The sequence below is a fragment of the Synchiropus splendidus genome, chromosome 1 (assembly GCF_027744825.2).
Source record: "Synchiropus splendidus isolate RoL2022-P1 chromosome 1, RoL_Sspl_1.0, whole genome shotgun sequence".
In the NCBI taxonomy this organism is placed as follows: domain Eukaryota; kingdom Metazoa; phylum Chordata; class Actinopteri; order Syngnathiformes; family Callionymidae; genus Synchiropus; species Synchiropus splendidus.
The window spans coordinates 7,712,382-7,736,303 of NC_071334.1; the positions used below are offsets into that span (position 1 = coordinate 7,712,382).

At 40.8% G+C, this 23,922-nt stretch overlaps 3 protein-coding genes across 6 annotated transcripts; all 3 read right to left on the reverse strand.

The window, feature by feature from the left end:
* Positions 1 to 1,681: 1,681 nt before the first annotated feature.
* On the reverse strand, positions 1,682 to 11,701 carry LOC128752248 (zinc finger protein OZF-like). 4 transcript variants are annotated; one of them, XM_053853272.1, is made up of 7 exons: positions 11,515 to 11,701; positions 9,495 to 9,587; positions 7,340 to 7,432; positions 6,485 to 6,868; positions 5,414 to 5,506; positions 5,258 to 5,331; positions 4,870 to 4,924 (listed from the first exon to the last, which is right to left on the reverse strand). In XM_053853272.1, the coding sequence occupies exons 1-6, from the start codon at positions 11,531 to 11,533 to the stop codon at positions 5,297 to 5,299; spliced, it is 717 nt and encodes a 238-aa protein (XP_053709247.1). In that variant the 5' UTR covers positions 11,534 to 11,701; the 3' UTR covers positions 4,870 to 4,924; positions 5,258 to 5,296. The 4 variants fall into 4 exon arrangements, with proteins under 4 accessions (XP_053709243.1, XP_053709245.1, XP_053709244.1 ...); XM_053853268.1 differs by lacking the exon at positions 5,258 to 5,331 and having other exon boundaries at positions 1,682 to 4,924; XM_053853270.1 differs by lacking the exons at positions 5,258 to 5,331; positions 6,485 to 6,868 and having other exon boundaries at positions 1,682 to 4,924.
* A 1,323-nt stretch (positions 11,702 to 13,024) lies between these two features.
* On the reverse strand, positions 13,025 to 17,897 carry LOC128752262 (gastrula zinc finger protein XlCGF57.1-like). The gene is made up of 3 exons (XM_053853316.1): positions 17,715 to 17,897; positions 15,408 to 15,506; positions 13,025 to 14,705 (listed from the first exon to the last, which is right to left on the reverse strand). The coding sequence occupies exons 1-3, from the start codon at positions 17,731 to 17,733 to the stop codon at positions 13,375 to 13,377; spliced, it is 1,449 nt and encodes a 482-aa protein (XP_053709291.1). The 5' UTR covers positions 17,734 to 17,897; the 3' UTR covers positions 13,025 to 13,374.
* A 542-nt stretch (positions 17,898 to 18,439) lies between these two features.
* LOC128752260 (gastrula zinc finger protein XlCGF26.1-like) lies at positions 18,440 to 22,989 on the reverse strand. Its single transcript, XM_053853311.1, has 3 exons — positions 22,820 to 22,989; positions 21,576 to 21,674; positions 18,440 to 20,879 (listed from the first exon to the last, which is right to left on the reverse strand). Exons 1-3 carry the CDS (start codon positions 22,836 to 22,838, stop codon positions 19,477 to 19,479), a joined length of 1,521 nt encoding a protein of 506 aa, XP_053709286.1. The 5' UTR covers positions 22,839 to 22,989; the 3' UTR covers positions 18,440 to 19,476.
* Positions 22,990 to 23,922: the final 933 nt, after the last annotated feature.

Consider the following 23,922-nt stretch of genomic DNA (forward strand, 5'->3'; position numbering starts at 1 on the left):
CTGTCAGTCATTGGCGTGTAGCGCCACCCCATGTTTGACGACACTGAGACCCACAAGAACTAATGTTAGTCGCCATGTTTAAGTGATTGAATTCTCAGGCTACGTGAGCATGACTTCGCAAAAAACTGCCTGAACAATCTGTGCTACTAGTTTGATGCTCTCGGACTGAAATCTGACTGAGTTATCCCTGCTGCTGTCTATTTTTGGGGGGATTATTTTTTGAGGATTATTTAGGAAAAACAACTTTTTCAGAAAAAATTAATTTGATGTTTGCTTTTCTTTTCTGGGGAGCTTTCTGACACCCTCATGAAGTAAACAGTGGATTCCAAGACAGGTGTAGTTCCATCTGTCCCGCAGGGTGTCGACATCGCACCGTGTGGACATTATTCCTGATGCCTATTGATGCGGATGAAGCCTGTTGTCAGGGAAGTTTTACCCTCACCCAGCAAGCACTCTGAGACAGTCATCACACCAAGAATATGATCTTTACTCGCGAGGAGTGCTGTGAGGCCGCTTCTCACAAAACCAACACGTCATAACGCAGGGCCGTTGGCGCACCTCTCCTTTTATTATAAAAGGGTTGTATAACAAGTCACGTGATTAATTACACAGCATTTCTGATCAGATAACATTTAAATGAGAAATCAAGATTAGGCAGGTGAATAACTAAGCCAGATGAATATTCAAAGCAGATGAATAATCAAGGCACATACATCGAGCAGTTTCTAACCACATCCTTCTGTTCTTTTGCTGATGTCTGACCCACTTCTCTTGTCTGTGAGATTTGATCACTAAACAAAAACCGTTTGTTCTTCACACCTGTGGAAATTATATTGCTAGGGTGATTGAAGGGTTAACTGATTGTTATCATATTGATACCTCTAATATTTAATAACTAGATTTTAAAGGGTGATTTCTTCCCCCCCATTGTGTCACCATTACTGCCATCGCTGTGTGTCACTAATAATGGAGACTGAGCTCAGGTCTTTCTAACTGAACGTACGTCTCTTCATCACCTTCCTGTACCTTGACTGATACTCCGTCCAACTGTGGATTTTTTGAGGACAATAAAGATCTTCATGAGAGAACTGTCTTTCATAAAGGCATTATTTTGCAAAAACAATGTGAGTGCAGGGAATTGAGTCGAGACTCTCAAGAATTGAACAATTAATTACCTCTACTGAAATGGTTGTTTTTGGCTGAAATGACATCACTTCACAAAGACAATATTAGTTGATGGCTCCTAACAGACCTCGTCTAAAAACGTGGTCTGTTCGGGTCGGGTTGCGATCAGTGAGCACTAGTCAGAGCCAGGTGCAGATGTCTGTCAAATATCCAATATCCAACTAACTTCACAATGGTCTGGTCATATTTAAGGCCTTCAGGGTCTTGAGTTCATCATTAAGTTTTGTAGTAAACTAACTACATGAAGGAAAGTCAGCGTGCTATTTCAACAACCAAATAAGTTATTGCGCAAGCCCAGTTTAAGTCTAGACCGGGGCATTGTGGCCAAAACATTAATTTAATTTCATACAAGAAAAAACACAATGAAAACACAATTTTCAAGAGGCCTTTATTTTGGATTTACTGAGTCTCCAGTGAGAACCAGAAATCATTCCTGAAACAACACATTAAAAAAGATGGTTCTGCTGAATTACAATGCTAAATCTGTGTAAATCTAGTTGTACATGAATCAAAAGCCAGAACCGGAAAGAGAACCTTGTCAGAGTTAGAGTATATTTTAATGGTATTCCAAGGAAACAAAATTATATTAAATATATTGGTAAACATGGAGGGACAGGTTTTTTTCAAGATATGCTTCTTCAAGTTACAATTCTGTGAAAAACCTCTTCCACAATTGGAGCAGCACTCTAATGTGTCTCTTTAGGCTGCTGTTAACTGAAAAACCTTTTCCACAATAGGAGCAGATGAAAGGTTATTAACATTTATACAACCATTTTAAACAAGCCTGGTGTGAAGGGTGATGTTTTTTTCCCCTCCATTATGTAACCATGACAGACTGCCATCGATGCCATTGCAGTGTGTCGCTAATAAAGGAGCTCAGATCTTTCTAACTGAACGTACATCTCTTCATCAACTTCCTGAAATAACTAAAACCAACAAAACCCACCAAAGTCGACTCAGTCTCAGAGGAGGAAATGCATAGAGCAGCCCCTAGGGCCAGACAGGATGGCCCTGTGCATCCACCCCCATGAAGAGGACTGTCCGAGGCCTTCAGCAAATACCAGAGGGGGCGTTTGGCGGTCTCCTTCTATGCAGGTCCACCAATGGCATGCATGCTGTTCAGCCAAAGGAGAATCCAGGCTGCGACTTGATGGAACTGTGGCGACCTCACTCCCCACTGTCTGTTCAGATACACCACCACTGTGAAGTGGTCCACCAGATCATGCTTCCCCTCCAACCGTGGAGTGAAGTGGCACGCCCCACCAACACATCTCGCCCCAGTCCAGACAGAAGTAGCAGGAAGAGTGAAGATCATCGTGGGCGAGGGGGACACATCTGAGATGCAGGAGTGCACTTGTGCCTGACTGAAAAGGGGATGATGCTACTCCTTCCCCCAGTTGGGCGAAGAGTATATTAAAGATATTTAAGGGCAAAGACAATACCTTATAAGGGAAGTAAACCAACAGTGCAGTCCATTAGAGGGCGGAGCACGTATGAAATAGAATTGTCTTTCATAATGGAATAATTTTGCAAAGAGAATGAGAGTACAGGGAGTCAAGAGGAGAGGCATTGTCGCCAACTCATGAGATTCTCCAAAATATCATGAATCATACAAGTGATTCACCAATACACAATTTTCAAAAAGGCCTTTATTTTGAAATGACACATTCTGATTCTTCAGTGAGAATCTGATATTATTCTACAATCAAGTTTCTCTATGTAAACAAAGAAATTGTCAGATCAGACCATCGCTCTCATGAATTCAAACCATGTCAATTCTCCTTGGAAACAGTGAATGCTGCACTGGACAGTTGACCAGCCGGTCGACATCATGCAGATTGTTCAAATGACACAATTATCTATTATTATCACAATTATTAGTTCTTTTAATGACATGCTTCTGTATTTATAGTCATCCACGAGGAGTAATATTCAAGTCTCACCAACATGACTCTTAAACAATGCATAATCAATGATGGTTCTGCTGACTTGCATTGCTAAATATGTGTCAATCTAGTTACAAGTGACTTGAGAGCGAGAACTGGAAACAAGTCTTTGTGATGTCACTCGAGGTGGCTTCTGTTTGCACACCATGAGAAAACAGATAGAAAGGTTTTTCACCTTCAGTATGAGAGGAGAAATGGAGAAGCGTTGCATGACAGTTGGATGTCCAAGTGGTGCCAGTGAAAGCCTGTTCTTCCCACAAAAAGGGTTTTCAAACCAAGTGCATATGCCCATGGTTTTCTTTCAAAACAGGGCAATATCCAGCGGTACAAGTCTGAGTCAATCCCAGAGTTCACCCAAACGCATGATGTTTTGTACTGCTGACCCTTCATAAGAGAGCTTTATTACATTTACATCAGTGTTGCCGTCCATCTCTGATCCGTTCATAAACTCTCACAACAGTCCAAGACTGAGTCGTCGTTTCCACAATAACGTGTTTGGACCGAAAACAAGTCCTTGGTTTACCTGTCCCTCCAGTGAAGTCACAAGATGACAGCAGCATTTGGCTCACTTATGAGAACGCCGTCCGAATCACAATTTCTTTTACGGTAGAATACGGAAACAACTTTAATCCCAGTTTTAGGTACACAGGGTATACCAGTATATACTGTTTTACTCGGTATACCAGTATATAGTGGTTGCTGTCCAGAATGAATCTTCATATGCCTCCTCAGGTTACAATTCTCTGAAAAACCTTTTCCACACTGGGAGCAGACAAAAGGTTTTTCACCAGTGTGAATTTTCATGTGTCTCTTTCGGTTGCGGCTGTCTGAAAAACATTTACCACACTGGGAGCAGATGAAAGGTTTTTCACCAGTGTGAACTCTCATGTGAATCTTAAGTTTGCCGCTCTCAGAGTAACATTTACCACACTGGGAGCAGATGAAAGGTTTTTCACCAGTGTGAACTTTCATGTGTTTCTTTAAACTGCCACTGACAGAAAAACCTTTTCCACACTGGGAGCAGATGAAAGGTTTTTCGCCAGTGTGAACGGTCATGTGCTCCTTTAGTTTGCCATTCTGTGAAAAACATTTACCACATTGGGAGCAGATGAAAGGTTTTTCACCACTGTGCACACTCATGTGTGTCTTTAGGCTGGCATTGACTGAAAAACCTCTTCCACACTGGGAGCAAATGAATGGTTTTTCTCCAGTGTGAACTCTCATGTGCCTTTTCAGGCCATCTTTCGCAGAAAAACATTCTCCACATTGGGAGCAGCTGAAAGGTTTTTCACCAGTGTGAACTCTCATGTGTTTATTAAGGGCGGCTTTCTCTAAAAAACATTTTCCACATTGTGTGCAAATGAAAGGTTTTGCTCCAGAGTGCATGCACATGTGTTTATTCAAGTTACCTTTCCATGAAAAGCCTTTTCCACACTGAGGGCAGATGAAAGGTTTTCCTCTCGAGTGAATTCTCATGTGGTACCACAGTTTCCTTCGAGTTTCAAAACGGTTCCCACAAAGTGAACAAGTCAGAGGTCCACTGCAGGATTTCTTGCGTTGTGTCAATTTAGCCTTCGAGGTGCATTTCCTTCCACATCTAGAGTAGATCAGTGACGTGCGATCAGCAGCATCTGTCTCCTCTCTGACATCAGTTTTTGGATTCTCAACAGAGTTGGAATCTGACTGAGAGTTACTGGCTTCTCTCCAGTCCTCACTGTCATCAGTGTCAGATTCAGAACACAGTGACATCTGGTGGTCAGTGTGGAGAGGTGTATCCAAGGAACCAGGTGGTTCTGTTTTAAGTAGAGGACAGTACATGATTAGAGTGATCATTCAGAATCAATATCATAAAATATTTTCCTCCATAATCTCATCATATAGAGGAGTACAAAGAGACAAAATAATTCTTGCAGTTGCATATATATATATATATATATATATATATATATATATATATATATATATATATATATATATATATATATGACTTTTTTGTTTCTTAGTCAGACAGTGGAAACCTAGTGCCGCCTCCGCTTCACCTGTAGTCTGCTGAAAGTTTAGACCCATTACGTCGCAAGTAAACAGACTGTCGCGTCGTGCCGCATATGTCATTGATAAATATGCACCTGTTGCTGTCAGGTGTTAAATATGAACTGCACTCAGTATCAGCCCTTTGTTTTAGCAGTAGCGTCATGATGACCTAAATTGAAATAAAGTATGTGTTAGTGATTGTGGGATTTTTAGATTGTCATTATGGAATCCTGATGTCATGATGATTGTACCTGATTTAATGCGTGTGTATCCCAAGTCGTCCCTCCCTTTTGTTTCCTCATCGGGGGTTCCAACATTATTCTGTGTCCAGTCTCTCCACTGTCCTGTGAACATTCAATGGAGAGGTCAGAGTTCACCAACTGCTGAATGTTTACTCTCGGAGAATACTATTTTATTTCCATAAATAACCTTATTGAAATATTTTGAGGCAATGATTATCATGCAGTGAAACACAATAAAACAACCGATCCCTTAATAATTAGGAAATGTGAGAAAATAGGGAATCTGGGTTTTGGTGAAGCTTATTCTCTGAAAATGATTAGTAGTTCATTTTTCAGCACCAATACGTGAAATGCTGTCAAAACAAGAAATGATTCTTGAACAGCAGACACACATTCTACACCTGTTGAAAGCAAAACAGCAAGATGTGTCCGAGTGCCAAATCGATGAGGGTCTCCTGCCTGTGTGAATTTTCATGTGTCTCTTTCGGTTGCGGCTGTCTGAAAAACATTTACCACACTGGGAGCAGATGAAAGGTTTTTCACCAGTGTGAACTCTCATGTGAATCTTAAGTTTGCCGCTCTCAGAGTAACATTTACCACACTGGGAGCAGATGAAAGGTTTTTCACCAGTGTGAACTTTCATGTGTTTCTTTAAACTGCCACTGACAGAAAAACCTTTTCCACACTGGGAGCAGATGAAAGGTTTTTCGCCAGTGTGAACGGTCATGTGCTCCTTTAGTTTGCCATTCTGTGAAAAACATTTACCACATTGGGAGCAGATGAAAGGTTTTTCACCACTGTGCACACTCATGTGTCTCTTTAGGCTGGCATTGACTGAAAAACCTCTTCCACACTGGGAGCAAATGAATGGTTTTTCTCCAGTGTGAACTCTCATGTGCCTTTTCAGGCCATCTTTCGCAGAAAAACATTCTCCACATTGGGAGCAGCTGAAAGGTTTTTCACCAGTGTGAACTCTCATGTGTTTATTAAGGGCGGCTTTCTCTAAAAAACATTTTCCACATTGTGTGCAAATGAAAGGTTTTGCTCCAGAGTGCATGCACATGTGTTTATTCAAGTTACCTTTCCATGAAAAGCCTTTTCCACACTGAGGGCAGATGAAAGGTTTTCCTCTCGAGTGAATTCTCATGTGGTACCACAGTTTCCTTCGAGTTTCAAAACGGTTCCCACAAAGTGAACAAGTCAGAGGTCCACTGCAGGATTTCTTGCGTTGTGTCAATTTAGCCTTCGAGGTGCATTTCCTTCCACATCTAGAGTAGATCAGTGACGTGCGATCAGCAGCATCTGTCTCCTCTCTGACATCAGTTTTTGGATTCTCAACAGAGTTGGAATCTGACTGAGAGTTACTGGCTTCTCTCCAGTCCTCACTGTCATCAGTGTCAGATTCAGAACACAGTGACATCTGGTGGTCAGTGTGGAGAGGTGTATCCAAGGAACCAGGTGGTTCTGTTTTAAGTAGAGGACAGTACATGATTAGAGTGATCATTCAGAATCAATATCATAAAATATTTTCCTCCATAATCTCATCATATAGAGGAGTACAAAGAGACAAAATAATTCTTGCAGTTGCATATATATATATATATATATATATATATATATATATATATATATATATATGACTTTTTTGTTTCTTAGTCAGACAGTGGAAACCTAGTGCCGCCTCCGCTTCACCTGTAGTCTGCTGAAAGTTTAGACCCATTACGTCGCAAGTAAACAGACTGTCGCGTCGTGCCGCATATGTCATTGATAAATATGCACCTGTTGCTGTCAGGTGTTAAATATGAACTGCACTCAGTATCAGCCCTTTGTTTTAGCAGTAGCGTCATGATGACCTAAATTGAAATAAAGTATGTGTTAGTGATTGTGGGATTTTTAGATTGTCATTATGGAATCCTGATGTCATGATGATTTTACCTGATTTAATGCGTGTGTATCCCAAGTCGTCCCTCCCTTTTGTTTCCTCATCGGGGGTTCCAACATTATTCTGTGTCCAGTCTCTCCACTGTCCTGTGAACATTCAATGGAGAGGTCAGAGTTCACCAACTGCTGAATGTTTACTCTCGGAGAATACTATTTTATTTCCATAAATAACCTTATTGAAATATTTTGAGGCAATGATTATCATGCAGTGAAACACAATAAAACAACCGATCCCTTAATAATTAGGAAATGTGAGAAAATAGGGAATCTGGGTTTTGGTGAAGCTTATTCTCTGAAAATGATTAGTAGTTCATTTTTCAGCACCAATACGTGAAATGCTGTCAAAACAAGAAATGATTCTTGAACAGCAGACACACATTCTACACCTGTTGAAAGCAAAACAGCAAGATGTGTCCGAGTGCCAAATCGATGAGGGTCTCCTGCCTGTGCAGGACAGAGGAAGCCCACTGAGTCTTGAAGTCCAGCTGCAAGAGTCAGACAAGGGTCATCCCAAATGACCTTCTCCCAAGCAACAACCACTAGCTTCAACAAAATGATGCCCACCACTCCTGCTCAGTCGAGTCGCCACTGAAGCCAAACGTCACCTTGTTGCACTATTCAGCCTTGAATGAAATCCACCAGCAAATGTTCAGCGCATCTATAATTTAGACGTTTTCTGAGCCTTCATTGTAGGGATGGGCAATATGTACAAACAAAGTTATCACAACAAATATTGTACTTTCATTGATAAGGATCATTATCAGGTTAAATCCATTTTCATTCTATTCCATGTGTTGGACACTACAGTCTCTCTTGAAACAGTTTCATGATGAAACTTATTAGTGGAGTTTGTCACCAACATCATTATTTGTTTATATTTAAATATAATAGTTAACCAAGTGTAGAGATGAGAAATTCACGTCTCTGGTAGAAGCCGCTGGTGTCTGACAGACTGCTCTGCCAGCTTTATTTAGAGGTTAAATGGAGCCGTCTGGCTGCTGTAGCGCATATCTCTGAACAGTTGACTTGAACTATGGAGCAGTCTGGACACATTTCCTGCAGATGCTGATGAATTTTAAAAATAATGTGAATAAATGATCATGTAGTCATATTCTATTCTCCAAATCATGATACAAACTCTCAGTCCTTTGTCTTGTGTGATGAAAAACCTTTTCACAATTCTCTCACATATCAAGTGTTACTGGTGCATGTATTAAATCTAATTTTAAAAAAATGTCATACTGGCCCAGTTCTGGCCCTCGTTCTCGTACTACTTTTCTTGTTGCCATAGAGAAACCAGGCCCTGCATTATTTCAGACTGGCCTAAGTTTAACAGAGCTTTTGTGTCTTTCTGAAATGCCAAAACATCCCCCATTATATTATTTTACACAGGTGATTTTTGTCATTTTCCCACTGAAAAAACACAACAAGCTCAGACCATATTATGATCTGTTGAACAAGACAGCCTAAGTATCTAAGTATCTTGTTATGGCATTTCGGAAATATGGAGAGAATATGCAAAATGACATTGTTGCACAAAAGCCAGTCTGAAATAAGGCACAACCTTTGATCTCTCTGGCCATAAGAAAAAGGTTGCAGGACAAGGTCCAGAGCTGGGTCGCCATGTCCATTTTAATTTGCAATGTGTTGAAAGGAGTCCTTCATCAGAGGAGGATCAGAGACATACAGCCACGCTGCCAAACAAAACAGACCAAACATCACACAGATATAGAGGAGTACAAAGAGACAAAATAATTCTTGCAGTTGCATATATATATATATATATATATATATATATATATATATATATATATATATATATATATATATATATATATATATATATATATATGACTTTTTTGTTTCTTAGTCAGACAGTGGAAACCTAGTGCCGCCTCCGCTTCACCTGTAGTCTGCTGAAAGTTTAGACCCATTACGTCGCAAGTAAACAGACTGTCGCGTCGTGCCGCATATGTCATTGATAAATATGCACCTGTTGCTGTCAGGTGTTAAATATGAACTGCACTCAGTATCAGCCCTTTGTTTTAGCAGTAGCGTCATGATGACCTAAATTGAAATAAAGTATGTGTTAGTGATTGTGGGATTTTTAGATTGTCATTATGGAATCCTGATGTCATGATGATTTTACCTGATTTAATGCGTGTGTATCCCAAGTCGTCCCTCCCTTTTGTTTCCTCATCGGGGGTTCCAACATTATTCTGTGTCCAGTCTCTCCACTGTCCTGTGAACATTCAATGGAGAGGTCAGAGTTCACCAACTGCTGAATGTTTACTCTCGGAGAATACTATTTTATTTCCATAAATAACCTTATTGAAATATTTTGAGGCAATGATTATCATGCAGTGAAACACAATAAAACAACCGATCCCTTAATAATTAGGAAATGTGAGAAAATAGGGAATCTGGGTTTTGGTGAAGCTTATTCTCTGAAAATGATTAGTAGTTCATTTTTCAGCACCAATACGTGAAATGCTGTCAAAACAAGAAATGATTCTTGAACAGCAGACACACATTCTACACCTGTTGAAAGCAAAACAGCAAGATGTGTCCGAGTGCCAAATCGATGAGGGTCTCCTGCCTGTGCAGGACAGAGGAAGCCCACTGAGTCTTGAAGTCCAGCTGCAAGAGTCAGACAAGGGTCATCCCAAATGACCTTCTCCCAAGCAACAACCACTAGCTTCAACAAAATGATGCCCACCACTCCTGCTCAGTCGAGTCGCCACTGAAGCCAAACGTCACCTTGTTGCACTATTCAGCCTTGAATGAAATCCACCAGCAAATGTTCAGCGCATCTATAATTTAGACGTTTTCTGAGCCTTCATTGTAGGGATGGGCAATATGTACAAACAAAGTTATCACAACAAATATTGTACTTTCATTGATAAGGATCATTATCAGGTTAAATCCATTTTCATTCTATTCCATGTGTTGGACACTACAGTCTCTCTTGAAACAGTTTCATGATGAAACTTATTAGTGGAGTTTGTCACCAACATCATTATTTGTTTATATTTAAATATAATAGTTAACCAAGTGTAGAGATGAGAAATTCACGTCTCTGGTAGAAGCCGCTGGTGTCTGACAGACTGCTCTGCCAGCTTTATTTAGAGGTTAAATGGAGCCGTCTGGCTGCTGTAGCGCATATCTCTGAACAGTTGACTTGAACTATGGAGCAGTCTGGACACATTTCCTGCAGATGCTGATGAATTTTAAAAATAATGTGAATAAATGATCATGTAGTCATATTCTATTCTCCAAATCATGATACAAACTCTCAGTCCTTTGTCTTGTGTGATGAAAAACCTTTTCACAATTCTCTCACATATCAAGTGTTACTGGTGCATGTATTAAATCTAATTTTAAAAAAATGTCATACTGGCCCAGTTCTGGCCCTCGTTCTCGTACTACTTTTCTTGTTGCCATAGAGAAACCAGGCCCTGCATTATTTCAGACTGGCCTAAGTTTAACAGAGCTTTTGTGTCTTTCTGAAATGCCAAAACATCCCCCATTATATTATTTTACACAGGTGATTTTTGTCATTTTCCCACTGAAAAAACACAACAAGCTCAGACCATATTATGATCTGTTGAACAAGACAGCCTAAGTATCTAAGTATCTTGTTATGGCATTTCGGAAATATGGAGAGAATATGCAAAATGACATTGTTGCACAAAAGCCAGTCTGAAATAAGGCACAACCTTTGATCTCTCTGGCCATAAGAAAAAGGTTGCAGGACAAGGTCCAGAGCTGGGTCGCCATGTCCATTTTAATTTGCAATGTGTTGAAAGGAGTCCTTCATCAGAGGAGGATCAGAGACATACAGCCACGCTGCCAAACAAAACAGACCAAACATCACACAACCCCCCCCCCCACCCCCACCCCCCACCCCCCCCACCCCGGACATAACTCTCCCCCCGGCCGTTCCATCGTGATCGAAACATACCATCAACTACAAATGCAAGTGCAGAAAGAGTTTGAGTCTCAGGAGCCACACGACTTGTGTGGAACCAATAACAAGCCAAACACATGATCTTAAACAAATACTGTGTTGACATTTGCGCAGACATGAGAATACAACTTTGAATTTTTGAGTTTCTACATCATGTAGATGAGAGGAACCCTGTGTTTGTGTGTGCGCGTGTGTGTACCTTCTCTCTCGGTCTCCATCTCCAGCTCTCGTTTATAGCCGATGAATATGTCGTGAAAACTATGAAACAGATGATCGTCGGCAGCAGGGCGAGTCGGCCGCGGATAAAATGAACCTTTCAAACTCTGGACATCTTCATCCTCCACAGGAGAACGAAAGAACGCGAGGCTGTCTCTGTGTTCCGAGTAAAGAAAATGGCGGTGAGGAAGGGGCCTGTTTTTCTTCTGCTGCTCGATGTTTAGTTGCAGCTGGTGCATTGCCGCCTCCTTCTGTTCCGGAGTGTGGATTAGACGCTTCCCGTCCAATCTGTTTTCCATTCTCTTCAGTGGGATTAAATTCGACAAAAACAATGGTGTTTTCCTTAAAACATATTCTTACACCTTTTTTTCTGCTTCATGCTTAATGCAGTTCAAAATGCCATTTTTTTGTCCTCTCATTAACTTCATAGAACTGAGTTTAAATTAGGTAACTTAACATTTCACGAACTGAAACATCATCAGTGGGTGTGTCATATTCTCTGTTTATGTAGCCAGTGAGAAGATTTTAGTTAGGGTCTGATGGCAGTGTTCTATTTCAGATTGCATTACATATCATACAAACAATCATATACAATATTTATTATAATACAAAACCGAAAATATGTAGGATTTTCTTTTTACAATGACATAAATGAAACTTTTAAACCTGAAACAAATTGCCCTGATAATTAAAAAGTTTGGAAAGTCTTGGAAAGAAATAAATGCAGATATATATATGAATATCTTTTGCTAGCCAGCTTACAAAAATGAGTTCTGAAGAGCTCTTGTGTTTGTGAGGACAGTATCAAGCACTGGAACTCATTATGATCCAGAGAGGAAAAAAAAAAAAAAAAAAAAAAGAAGAACTTGTCCTCAGCGACCATCTGGAGATACCGTCCATTTAAATGCAGTCCAAAGTCCAATGTTCATCGACGAGGGAGATGTATAAATATTGAACAGACGATGGATGGCAACTAGTCAGAAGTTCAGAGCACCATTTACATGTGTCTCTTTCACCGGTGCAGCAGCGTCTGAGTACCCGCCTCCCCAGTCGAGCATTGGTCACAACAACAATGGCTGTCTTAAAGAGACAGCAGCATAAAAATGTACACCACTCAAGTCCTATTTTATTTACACAATAATGAACGCAAAATGAAACAAAACTATGAAATAGACAGCTGGGTTACATCTACAAAATGAATACGACGACGAAGTGCGGGATTCGGCAGATTTCGATGAGAGACGTGCCTTGAGAGACTTCAAAGGAGACAGGTCCTTCTAACTGAACGAAAACTGTTCATCAACTTCCTGTATCCTGATCGATATTTAGTCTTGAAAAACAACCACTTCAGCAGACGGCAGACCACCTGCTGCCAGCACGCTCAGCTGAGCTTAACTGAGGCCCATCCCAAGTTTAAGTCGAGAGTAGGTGCACAGCAGCCAACTCATGAGATTCTCCAGAAATATAAATTCATACAAGTGATTCATCAATACACAAATATCAAAAGGCCTTTATTTTGAAATGACAGTTGGGATTCCAATGTCCAATGAGAACCAGATATACTTTTGCAAATCAGTTTCTCTATCTAAAGCAAACAAACAGATCGTTCCACCAGTTACAGGAACTCAAACCATGTCAATTCTCCTTGCAAACAGTGGACACGGATCATTAGTCCAGCCGATTGACATCAGGCTGATTGCTCATGATCTGTTTTGCAGCTTTTTTGGATTCATTTGCCCTGAAAGAACGTTTGATACTTCATTGATACTTACTTAATCTAAAGTGTGTATTACTTAGTTCTGTGTGATTAATTTTAAAAAGTGGATTTCACTTCCCATTTCATTTAGAATGTATTTTGTGGTAGTATACAAAAATCAACAGAATTTTTGGGTACACACGGAATGAAAGGTTTTTCTCCAGAGTGAATCTTCATATGCCTCATCAGGTTACTTTTCTCCAAAAAACATTTTCCACACTGGGAGCAGACGAAAGGTTTTTCACCAGTGTGAATGCTCATGTGTCTCTTCAAGTTACCTCTTACTGAAAAACGTATTCCACACTGAGAGCAAACGTAAGGTTTTTCACCAGTGTGAACTCTCATGTGTTTCTTTAAATTGTCATTGTCTGTATAACATTTACCACACTGAGCACAGACGAAAGGTTTTTCACCAGTGTGAACTCTCATGTGTTTCTTTAGGTTGCCGCTTTCTGAAAAACCTTTTCCACACTGGGAGCAGATATAAGGTTTTTCACCTGTGTGAACTCTCATGTGATTCTTTAGTTTGCCACTCTCTGAACAACATTTGCCACACTGGGAGCAGATGAAAGGTTTTTCACCAGTGTGCAGTCTCATGTGTTTCTTTAGGCTGCCATTGACTGAAAAACCTTTTCCACACAGGGAGCAGACATAAGGTTTTTCACCAGTGTGAACTGTCATGTGAACCTTTAGTCTGCCTTTCTGTGAAAAACGTTTTCCACACTGAGAGCAGGTGAAGGGCTTTTCACCGGTGTGAACTCTCATGTGTTTCTTCAGACTGTCATTCACTGAAAAACCTCTTCCACACTGGGAGCAGATGAAAGGTTTTTCTCCAGTGTGAACTCTCATGTGCCTCATCAGGGTGCCAGCTAGTGAAAAACATTCACCACATTGGGGGCAGATGAAAGGTTTTTCACCAGTGTGAACTCTCATGTGATTATTCAGGGTACCTTTCTCTAGGAAACATTTTCCACACTGAGAGCAGATGAAAGGTTTTTCTCCAGTGTGGACGCTCATGTGTTTATTTAAATTACCTTTCCATGAAAAACCTTTTCCACACTGAGAGCAGATGAAAGGTTTTTCTCCACTGTGAATTCTCATGTGGTACCATAGTTTCCTTCTTGTTTCAAAATGGTTTCCACAAAGCGAACAAGTCAGAGGTCCACTGCAGGATTTCTTGAGTTGTGTCAATTTAGCTTTCGAGGTGCATTTCTTCCCACATCTCGAGTAGATCAGTGACTGGTGATCATCATCATCCGTCTCCTCTTTGACATCAATGTTTGGATTCTCAACAGAGTTGGAATCTGACTGAGTGTTGCTGGTCTCTCTCCAGTCCTCACTGTCATCAGTGTCAGATTCAGAGCAGAGTGACCTCTGGTGGTCAGGGTGAAGAGGTGTATCCAAGTCGCTAGCTGCTTCTGTTTCAAGTAAATTCAAGTACATGATTAGAATGATGATTCAGAATAAATATCTAGAATTAAATATTTGCCTTAATCTCATCATACAGAAGAGTGCAAATGGTACAAGTATCTGCAAGCTCATGACAATTTAAAATCTCCCATTCCCACTTATTTCACACACATGTAGAGACAGGTAGACATAGCATGAGAGAGAGAGAGAAAGAGACAGAAAGAGAGAGAGACAGAGAGATAGAGAGAAAGCGAGAGAAAGAGAGAGAGATCTACCACTTGCCGAACCATTTTCATCTTATAAAAAACTCAAAAATCTCATAAAAATACTTCAGATGTGCATTACTGTCTGCTAAGGAGTGTATTCTCATTTGTGTGCTACATCAAATAAAAGGAATACCCCGTATATATCAGCAAGTCATATGACGCACAGTTCAGAGGCATATTTACTAGTGGCAAATGAATACAAATATCTTCAGAGGTGTATAATTTTCTGTCAGAGTAAATGTATGAATTAAAGTAATTATGGACTTCAAAATAATAATCATGAGTACAACTACTAAAAAAAGTACTTTTATTGATTTATATACTTTATTGATGTTAAGATCGTCATCATGGAATCACGATGCAATGATTTTTCAATTGTGTTTTGCATTTGAATTACACCACCCTCTGGTGGAAATGGGAACAGATCCTGAACAATATTCAAACCTGTTTTAATGCGTGTGTATCCCAAGCCGTCCCTCCCTTTTGTTTCTTCTTCGGCGGTTCCAACATCATTCTGTGTCTGGCCTCTCCTGCTTCCCTGTCCTGTGAACATTCAATGGAGAGGTCAGAGTTCACCAACTGCTGGATGTTTACTCTCAGAGAATACTATTTTATTTCCATAAATAACCTGATTGAAATATTTTGAGGCAATGATGACATGAATTTAAAATACAAAATCATAACAACTGTAGCATTATAATTAGGAAATGTGAGAAACTCGGGAATCAGGGTTTTGGTGATGCTTCTTCTCTGAAAATGATTATTAGTTCATTTTTCAGCATTATATGTGACATGCTCACAAAACAAGAAATGATTCTTGAACAGCAGACACACACTCTACACCTGCTGACAGCAAAACACTTCCAAAGTAGGGTGTCCAAGCAGGCTTTTAGCTAGGAGGGCGTCTGTAAAACACGAAAAAATGGACGCCCAATTCTCGACCGTAACTTGGTCACCAGATGCCGTCATATACCAGCGTAATCTGGCAGCCAAGATACGGTCGAGAATCAGGCATCCATTTGTTTATGTTTTGCAGATGCCCATGTGCCCTCCTCGCTAAAAGCCTGGCATCCAGGGAGCATCCAGAACCCCCTCATTTGACTCCTCTCAACATGGAGAACAGCAGTTCTACACCAAATCTCTACCGAGTGACCCAATCTCTGAGGGAGCCATCTACCATCCATTGGAGAAAACCCAGATCAGCTAACTGTATCTGGAATGTCGTTCTTTCAGTCAGGACCCACATCTCATTGCCATAGCTGAGGGTCAGGATTTAGAGCGACACGGCCGCCTGGCTGCTCACACCTTGAGCAACACTCTAGAAGGAAAGACACCAGCCTCTATCAAGCAGCTGGGTTCCAGCACCCTGGCTGTGGGTGGAAGCGAGCCCCACCAGATCAAGGTGGTAACACTCCCGCACTAACTCAGCCTCCTTACCCCACAGAAAGGTGATGTTCCACGTCCTCAGAGCTCGCCGATGCAGCCCAGGCCCCGTACACAAACACGCCCCTCGTCCACTGCCACCCAAATAGCAGTGCACCCGACTCCGTGTTAAATCTGACTTCTCCTCAGGGACCCACAGCTGCCTGAATCACTGAGGTATGCAACCCCACATCCCCCACACCGTGATAAGGTGATGGTCCATGGGGCAGTAAGAGTCAGATATGAGATCAAAAATGGTTAGTTGGTTGGTGGCTTGCTTCAAGTGAGATTTTCCCTAAAGGGGTGGTGATCAAATAAAGAGGAAACCTGTGAGACCTGGGTCAGAGGGTCAAAATGATTTTGACTTGTGTTGAACCACTACTGTTCAGTCACCAGCTGACTGGGCAGCGAGACAGTGCTGTCTGAGGACTGTGTTGCCAGATTTTTCTCCAATTCAGGTCCAGCAGAGTTCATTTGACCTATGCACTACATTTTTACATTAAAAAACACATCCTATCACATTGCACTACCAATTAGAAGCGAATATCAGTTCAGGCTGCTCTTGCATCACACGGCAGCTTCTGCGGTTTTTTTTTTGTTTTTTTTTTGCCACCGAAGCCAAATGTTACCTTTTTTTCAATATTCATTTGTATTCAAAAGAAACACTTCAATTCTGAATGTTTTATGTTAATCACAGAAGCAAGCATACACATACAAACTCACACATCAAGTCTTCCCGGTGCATTTACTAAATAAACTATGTTTAACAGTCTTTCTGAAATGCCAAAACATTCTCACAGTTATATTATTTTACAAAAATATTTGTCATTTTCCCACTGAATGAAAACACAACAAGGTCAGAACACACTAAGATTTGTTGAACAAGATGCACCAACTCCGAGTATGTTGTTATGAGATTTCGGAAATATGGAGAGAATATGCAAAATTACATTGTTGAACAGAAGCTAGTCTGAAATAAGGGAGGGATTTCGACCGTCAGAAACCCTCGTGTCAGTGTGGCGTTAGTACACAGTTGGAGAGGATCGCAAAATGAGAGTTATGCAAACACAGTATCATCCAGCTGCATGTTCCATCGTGATCAAAACATACCATTATCTACAAATGCGAGTGCAGACAGATTATTCCAGAAATAATGATTTAGAGTTTGATTCTCAGGCGCCACACGACTCGTGCGGAAGTAATAACGGCAGCAATAACAAGCCAAACACATGTTCTAAAACAAAAACTGCGTTGACATTTGCACATGGTCATAAGAACTTTTGACTTCCTACACCATGTAGATGACAGGACCTCTGTGTGTGCGTGTACCTGCTCTCTCGGTCTCCATCTCCAGCAGGAATCTCTGTGGTACCGTGTCTCGGTTAAAACCGATGAGTAGGTCGTAAAAACTCGGAAACAGATGATCGTCGGCAGCAGGGCAAATCTTTCAAACTCTGGACATCTTCAATCACAACAGTAGAACAAAAGAACGTCAGGCTGCTTCTGTGTTCCGAAAGAAGAAAATGGCGGAGAGGGAGGGGCCTGTTTTTCTTCTTCTTGATGTTTAATGGCAGCTGGTACATTACCGCCCCTTCTGTTCCGAAGTGTGGATCAGGCGTGATGGCTCCCGCAACACCGATGGGCCGATGTAGCCGCCGAGCTCACAGAGCAAAAAGAGAGTCTTTGCGCGTATCACCTTGAGACAATGACGTGACTGCGTCGAACTGTGTTCATAAGGAAGCGCCTCTGTCAGAAGGATGCACCTGCTGAAACATCTAATCTCACGGTTCCTTGTGAATGAATGATTGGATGAAGGAATGAATCTGTGCGGATTATGGAGCAGCTCCAGCGCAAACGCAAGTTGTCTGGCGTGTGGCACCATTCAATTCGATGAAACAATCCTCTCTTCCTTGAAACACATTGGTACAATTTATTTCTGCACTTTTCTGCTTTGATTTACATCAGATGCACAAGTTCACATGTATTTGCATGTCCTGTCAAACGACATCAAGGACAGTCAGCGTGCTGTTTTAACAACCAAATAACTTCACCCAAGTTTTAAGTCTCAAACGGGCCATAGCGGTCAACTCATGGGATTCTCCAAAATATCATGATAAACTCGTAATGCAAGTCATTCATCAATACACAACTATCAAAAGGCCTTTATTTTTGAAATGACACTTGAGACTTCAAGATTTGCGAAGTCTTCAATGAGAATTAGATATAATTTTACAATCAAGTTTCTCTATCGACACAAACAAAGAGATCATGCCGCCACTTACAGGAACTCAAACCATGTCAATTCTCCTTGGAAACAGTGGACACTGCACGGGTCATTAGTCCAGCCGATTGGCGTGCTGATCGCTTTCATAATCTTTGCACTTTTTTAGGGATCATTTGACCTGAAAGTTTGGCTCACACCTTTGATATTTCATTGATACTCACTTACTTTAAAGAATGTATGATTTAGTTTTGTGTGATTAATTTAAAAAGGTGCATTTCATTAGCTTGGTAAAAAAGTCGATGTCGGCTTGTCAGGGTCCCAAGACAACTGCTATCAGGAATCGATGATCAGTGCAGTCCAAGTGGAAACATTCAGGATGGTTGGTGAATATAATCCTGTTTGTCAAAGCAGTAACACAGTCTACCATATCTCACACAATGGCATCTTTCTTCAGGTGATCATTTGACTTGTGACAGAAGATGTTTTAATGTGTCAACTTAACTTCTCTTCAACAGTAAAACGGCAACTGCACAAGGAGCAGAGAAATGTTTTTACTCTAGTGTGAATGATCATGTGTCTCTTCAAGCTGCCTTAGGCTGAAAAATGTTCCCCACACTGGGAAATGTTCAGACTCTTAACATCCTCAAATAATCTGAGTTGTCCTTGGTTCACATGAACTTGCTCTTCCTCCTCAAAAACTGTGGACAAATCCCTCATTATTGGTTGATATTGGCGCTACATCCACCACTTCAGTACCCAGTGATGTCACAAGATGGCGGCAGCGTATGAGCAATTTATAAGATATAATTGTAAGAAATACAATGTATTTTATGGTAGTATGCAAAAATCTACTGAATTTTTGGTCACTCAAGGAAAGAAAGGTTTTTCTCCAGACTGTATCTTCATATTCCTCATCAGGTTGCTTTTTCCAATGTGAGTTTTCAAGTGAGAACTCAGGTGGCATTTAAGTGAAAAACATTTTCCACACAGGGTGCAGATGAAAGGTTTTTGACCAGTGTGCACTCTCATGTGTCTCTTTAGGTTGTCGTTGTCTGAAAAACATTTATCACACTGAGCACAGATGAAAGGTTTTTCACCAGTGTGAACTCTAATGTGTTTCTTTAGGCTGCCACGCGCTGAAAAACCTTTTCCACACACGGAGCAGATGAAAGGTTTTTCACCAGTGTGAACTCTCATGTGATTCTTTAGTCTGGTACCGTCTGACCAACATTTGCCACAATGGGAGCAGACAAAAGGTTTTTCACCAGTGTGAATTCTCATGTGAACCTTTAGATTGCCGTTATCTGAAAAACATTTTCCACACTGGGAGCAGATGAAAGGTTTTTCACCAGTGTGAACTCTCATGTGATTCTTTAGTTTGTTACTCTCTGCAAAACATTTGCCACACTGGGAGCAGATGAAAGTTTTTTTACCAGTGTGAAGTCTCATGTGTTTCTTTAGGCTGGCGTTGAGTGAAAAACATTTTCCACAATGGGAACAGAGGAAAGGTTTTTCACCAGTGTGAAGTCTCATGTGTCTCTTCAGGTGGGCATTGAGTGAAAAACGTTTACCGCACTGGGAACAGATGAAAGGTTTTTCACCAGTGTGAACTCTCATGTGTTTCTTCAGACTGTTGCTGACTGAAAACCCTCTTCCACACAGGGAGCAGATGAAAGGTTTTTCTCCAGTGTGCCCTCTCATGTGCCTCTTCAGGGTGCATGCTAGTGAAAAACATTCTCCACATAGGGAGCAGATGAAAGGTTTTTCACCAGTGTGAACTCTCATGTGATTATTCAGAGAACCTTTGTCTGGAAAACATTTTCCACACTGAGAGCAGATGAAAGGTTTTTCGCCACTGTGAACTCTCATGTGTCTCTTCAAGTTACCTCTTACTGAAAAACGCATCCCACACTCAGAGCAGATGAAAGGTTTTTCGCCACTGTGAATTCTCATGTGGTACCACAGTTTCCTTCTTGTCTCAAAATGGTTCCCACAAAGCGAACAAGTGAGAGGTCCACTGCAGGATTTTGCGCGTTGTGTCAATTCAGCCTTTGAGATGCTTTTCTTTCCACATACAGAGTCGATCAGTGATTTGCGATCATCATCATCCATCTCCTCTTTGACATCAATGTTTGGATTCTCAACAGAGATGGAATCTGACTGAGTGTGACTGGTCTCTCCCCAGTCCTCACTGTCATCAGTGTCAGATTCAGAACAGAGTGACCTCTGGTGGTCAGGGTGAAGAGGTGTATCCAAGTCGCCAGCTGGTTCTGTTTTAAGAGGATTAAAGTACATGATTAGAACGATTATTAAGAATAAACATCTACAGTTAAACAACATACAGAGGAGGGCAAATATCTGCAAGCTCATGACAATTTAAAATCTAACATTCCCACTTCTTTCTGAGGCCTTTACCAATTCAGTAAAAGTTAAAACTCCTTCATGGAAGCACATTTCCCCCTGGAAAATGAATAAAAATATCTTCAGAGGGGTATCACTGTCAATATATACAATACATGCCAGCCAATCATGACACACTAATCTGCAGACCATGGAGAAGAACGGATATATACTTTGCAAATCTTGCAGATCTGATGACAAACATCGTATTTTGTGGATATAAAAGTTACACTTGAGGGAGAAAGTGCCATCAAATTGTTTTCTGGCTCATTAAAAGAATTAAAAAAAAAACCCAAAAAACTATTTGGTACCTACAGCGCACTTCTCAGTAGCATAGAAGACCACTGGGAGTAAATGGTAAGCATGTATGAATTAAAGTACTTACTTCAAAATAATACTCATGAGTACAATTACTTGAAAATTGTACTTTTATTGATTTATACACTTTATTGATGTTAAGATCGTCACCATGGAATCACGATGCAACGATTTTTCAATTGTGTTTTGCATTTGAATTACACCACCCTCTGGTGGAAATGGGAACAGATCCTGAACAATATTCAAACCTGTTTTAATGCGTGTGTATCCCAAGCCGTCCCTCCCTTTTGTTTCTTCTTCGGAGGTTCCAACATCGTTCTGTGTCTGGCCTCTTCTGCTTCCCTGTCCTGTGAACATTCAATGGAGAGGTCAGAGTTCACCAATTGCTGAATGTTTTTGAGTTGTATTACTTGAGTAGCAATAGTATTTCTGTCCCCAGAGCGGGCCGATGCGGCCTACGCCTCATACGCAGAGTACTAGCCCTTTTTTTTTTCAATATTCAAATGCATTGAAATGAACCAAATGTTCAATAATTTTGATGTTTTCTGAGCCTTCATTGTATTTGTCCTATCTTAACTTTCGATTGAATTCGATTGTCTGTTGTCCGCAAGAACCCATTAACATCAAAGGCCACTCAACATGAAATTGAGATGTACTGTACGTCAAGGGACAATTGCAACTAGCAGCCGCCCGGCAAGGAGGAAAAGAAAGATGAGCCAGAAGCGAATGCTGCTTCATATATTACTATACGTTGTGTCGTAAGTGTTCTCATGTTTTTATTTCTGCTCTTCTGCTCTCTCAGTGTTCAGCTCCCCCCCTGTTTGCAGGAATGATAGTATCGTACAGGATGAAGTTAAAAGGCAGTTGAATTCAATTCTGAATGCTATGAAGCAAGCATACACATACAAAGTCACATCGAGTCTTACTCGGATATTTAATAGAATTAAAAAAAAAATACATACCAGCTATGTTCTGGCCCTCGTACTCCAAAAAATGTTTTCTTGTTGCCATAGAGATAACAACCTTGTCTTATTTCAGACTGGTCTATGTATATTTTTATGTCTTTCTGAAATGCCAAAACATTCTCACAGTTATATTACTTTACAAAAATATTTGTCATTTTCCCACTGAAAAAAAACACAACAAGCTCAGAACACATTAAGATCTATTTAACAAGATACACCAAATCCCCCGGTTGTGAGGCATTCGCGGACCGTCAGAAACCCTCGTGTCAGTGTGCAGTTCGTACACAGTTGCAGAAGATCGCAATATGAGAGTCATGTAAAGACAATATCATCCAACAGCATGGTTCCATCGTGACCAAAACATACCTTCTCATGAGCCACACGACTCGCGAAGAAGTAATAACGGCAGCAATAATAAGCCAAACACATATTCTAAAACAAAAACTGCTTTGACATTTACACAAGGACATCAGAACCTTTGACTTCCTACACCATGTAGATGGCAGGACCTCTGTGTGCGCGTGTACCTGCTCTCTCGGTCTCCATCTCCAGCAGGAATCTCTGTGGTACCGTGTCTCGTTTAAAACCGATGAGTAGGTCGTAAAAACTCGGAAACAGATCGTCGGCAGCAGGGCAAATCTTTCAAACTCTGGACATCTTTATTCACAACAGAAGAATAAAAGAACGTCAGGCTGCCTCTGTGTTCCGAAAGACGAAAATGGCGGAGAGGGAGGGGCCTGTTTTTCTTCTTCTTGATGTTTAATGGCAGCTGGTACATTACCGCCCCTTCTGTTCCGGAGTGTGGATCAGACGCTCTCCTTCCAGCATGTTTTCAATTCTCCTCAGTGGCATCAAATTGGATAAATCAATCCTGTTTATTTGTTTATTGACACTATTTATTTCTCCTTCCATTCCAAAATGCCATTTGTTGTCCTCCCATTAACTTCAGACAGGCAAAAGAACCGTATCCTCCTAGAAAATTGGCTCATGGCTGGAACCAGAACAACTTGATTTCGGTTTGCGAACAGTAACATCAGCGGTGGGTGTGTCGTACTCTTCGTTTACAAAATGAATATGATGTAGACGAAGCGCAGAACACAACAGATATGGATGAGAGAGGTGTCCATCTCTTCACTTATTTAATGCTTATATTTAATCATTGAGACATTATTTGTTGATGGCGGAGACAAACTCCCGTAACGTAGAAAACAGAACTGACTAGTTACTAACTGGTGAGTTTCACTATAAAACAGTTGAGCTTCAAAGGCAATGTGTCAAACACGTTATAGAATGGAAATATAGTTATTGTAATTTTTGGCATCAGAAGGGCAAAATTGGCAGTGATTTTCATTATTTTTATTTATCTATGTATTGGCAGGGGCAATTATTGTTGTTGGTAAGATGATCGCAATGTGACACAACTTGCGACCTACTGTATGTGACAAGGTCACCCTGAAATAAAAGAATCATTTCAAGATCAAACAAAATCTCAGTGTCCTGAGTTTCCGTCAAGCCTCAGACGTGTCTGGAGAGTAGCCCTGAGTCTGCATATTATATTGGTGGCTCAGGTGCTGAAATACTTGTGTATGAAAGTCTCTGGTGGTGAGTATCTGTGACTTCAGGAGGTCAC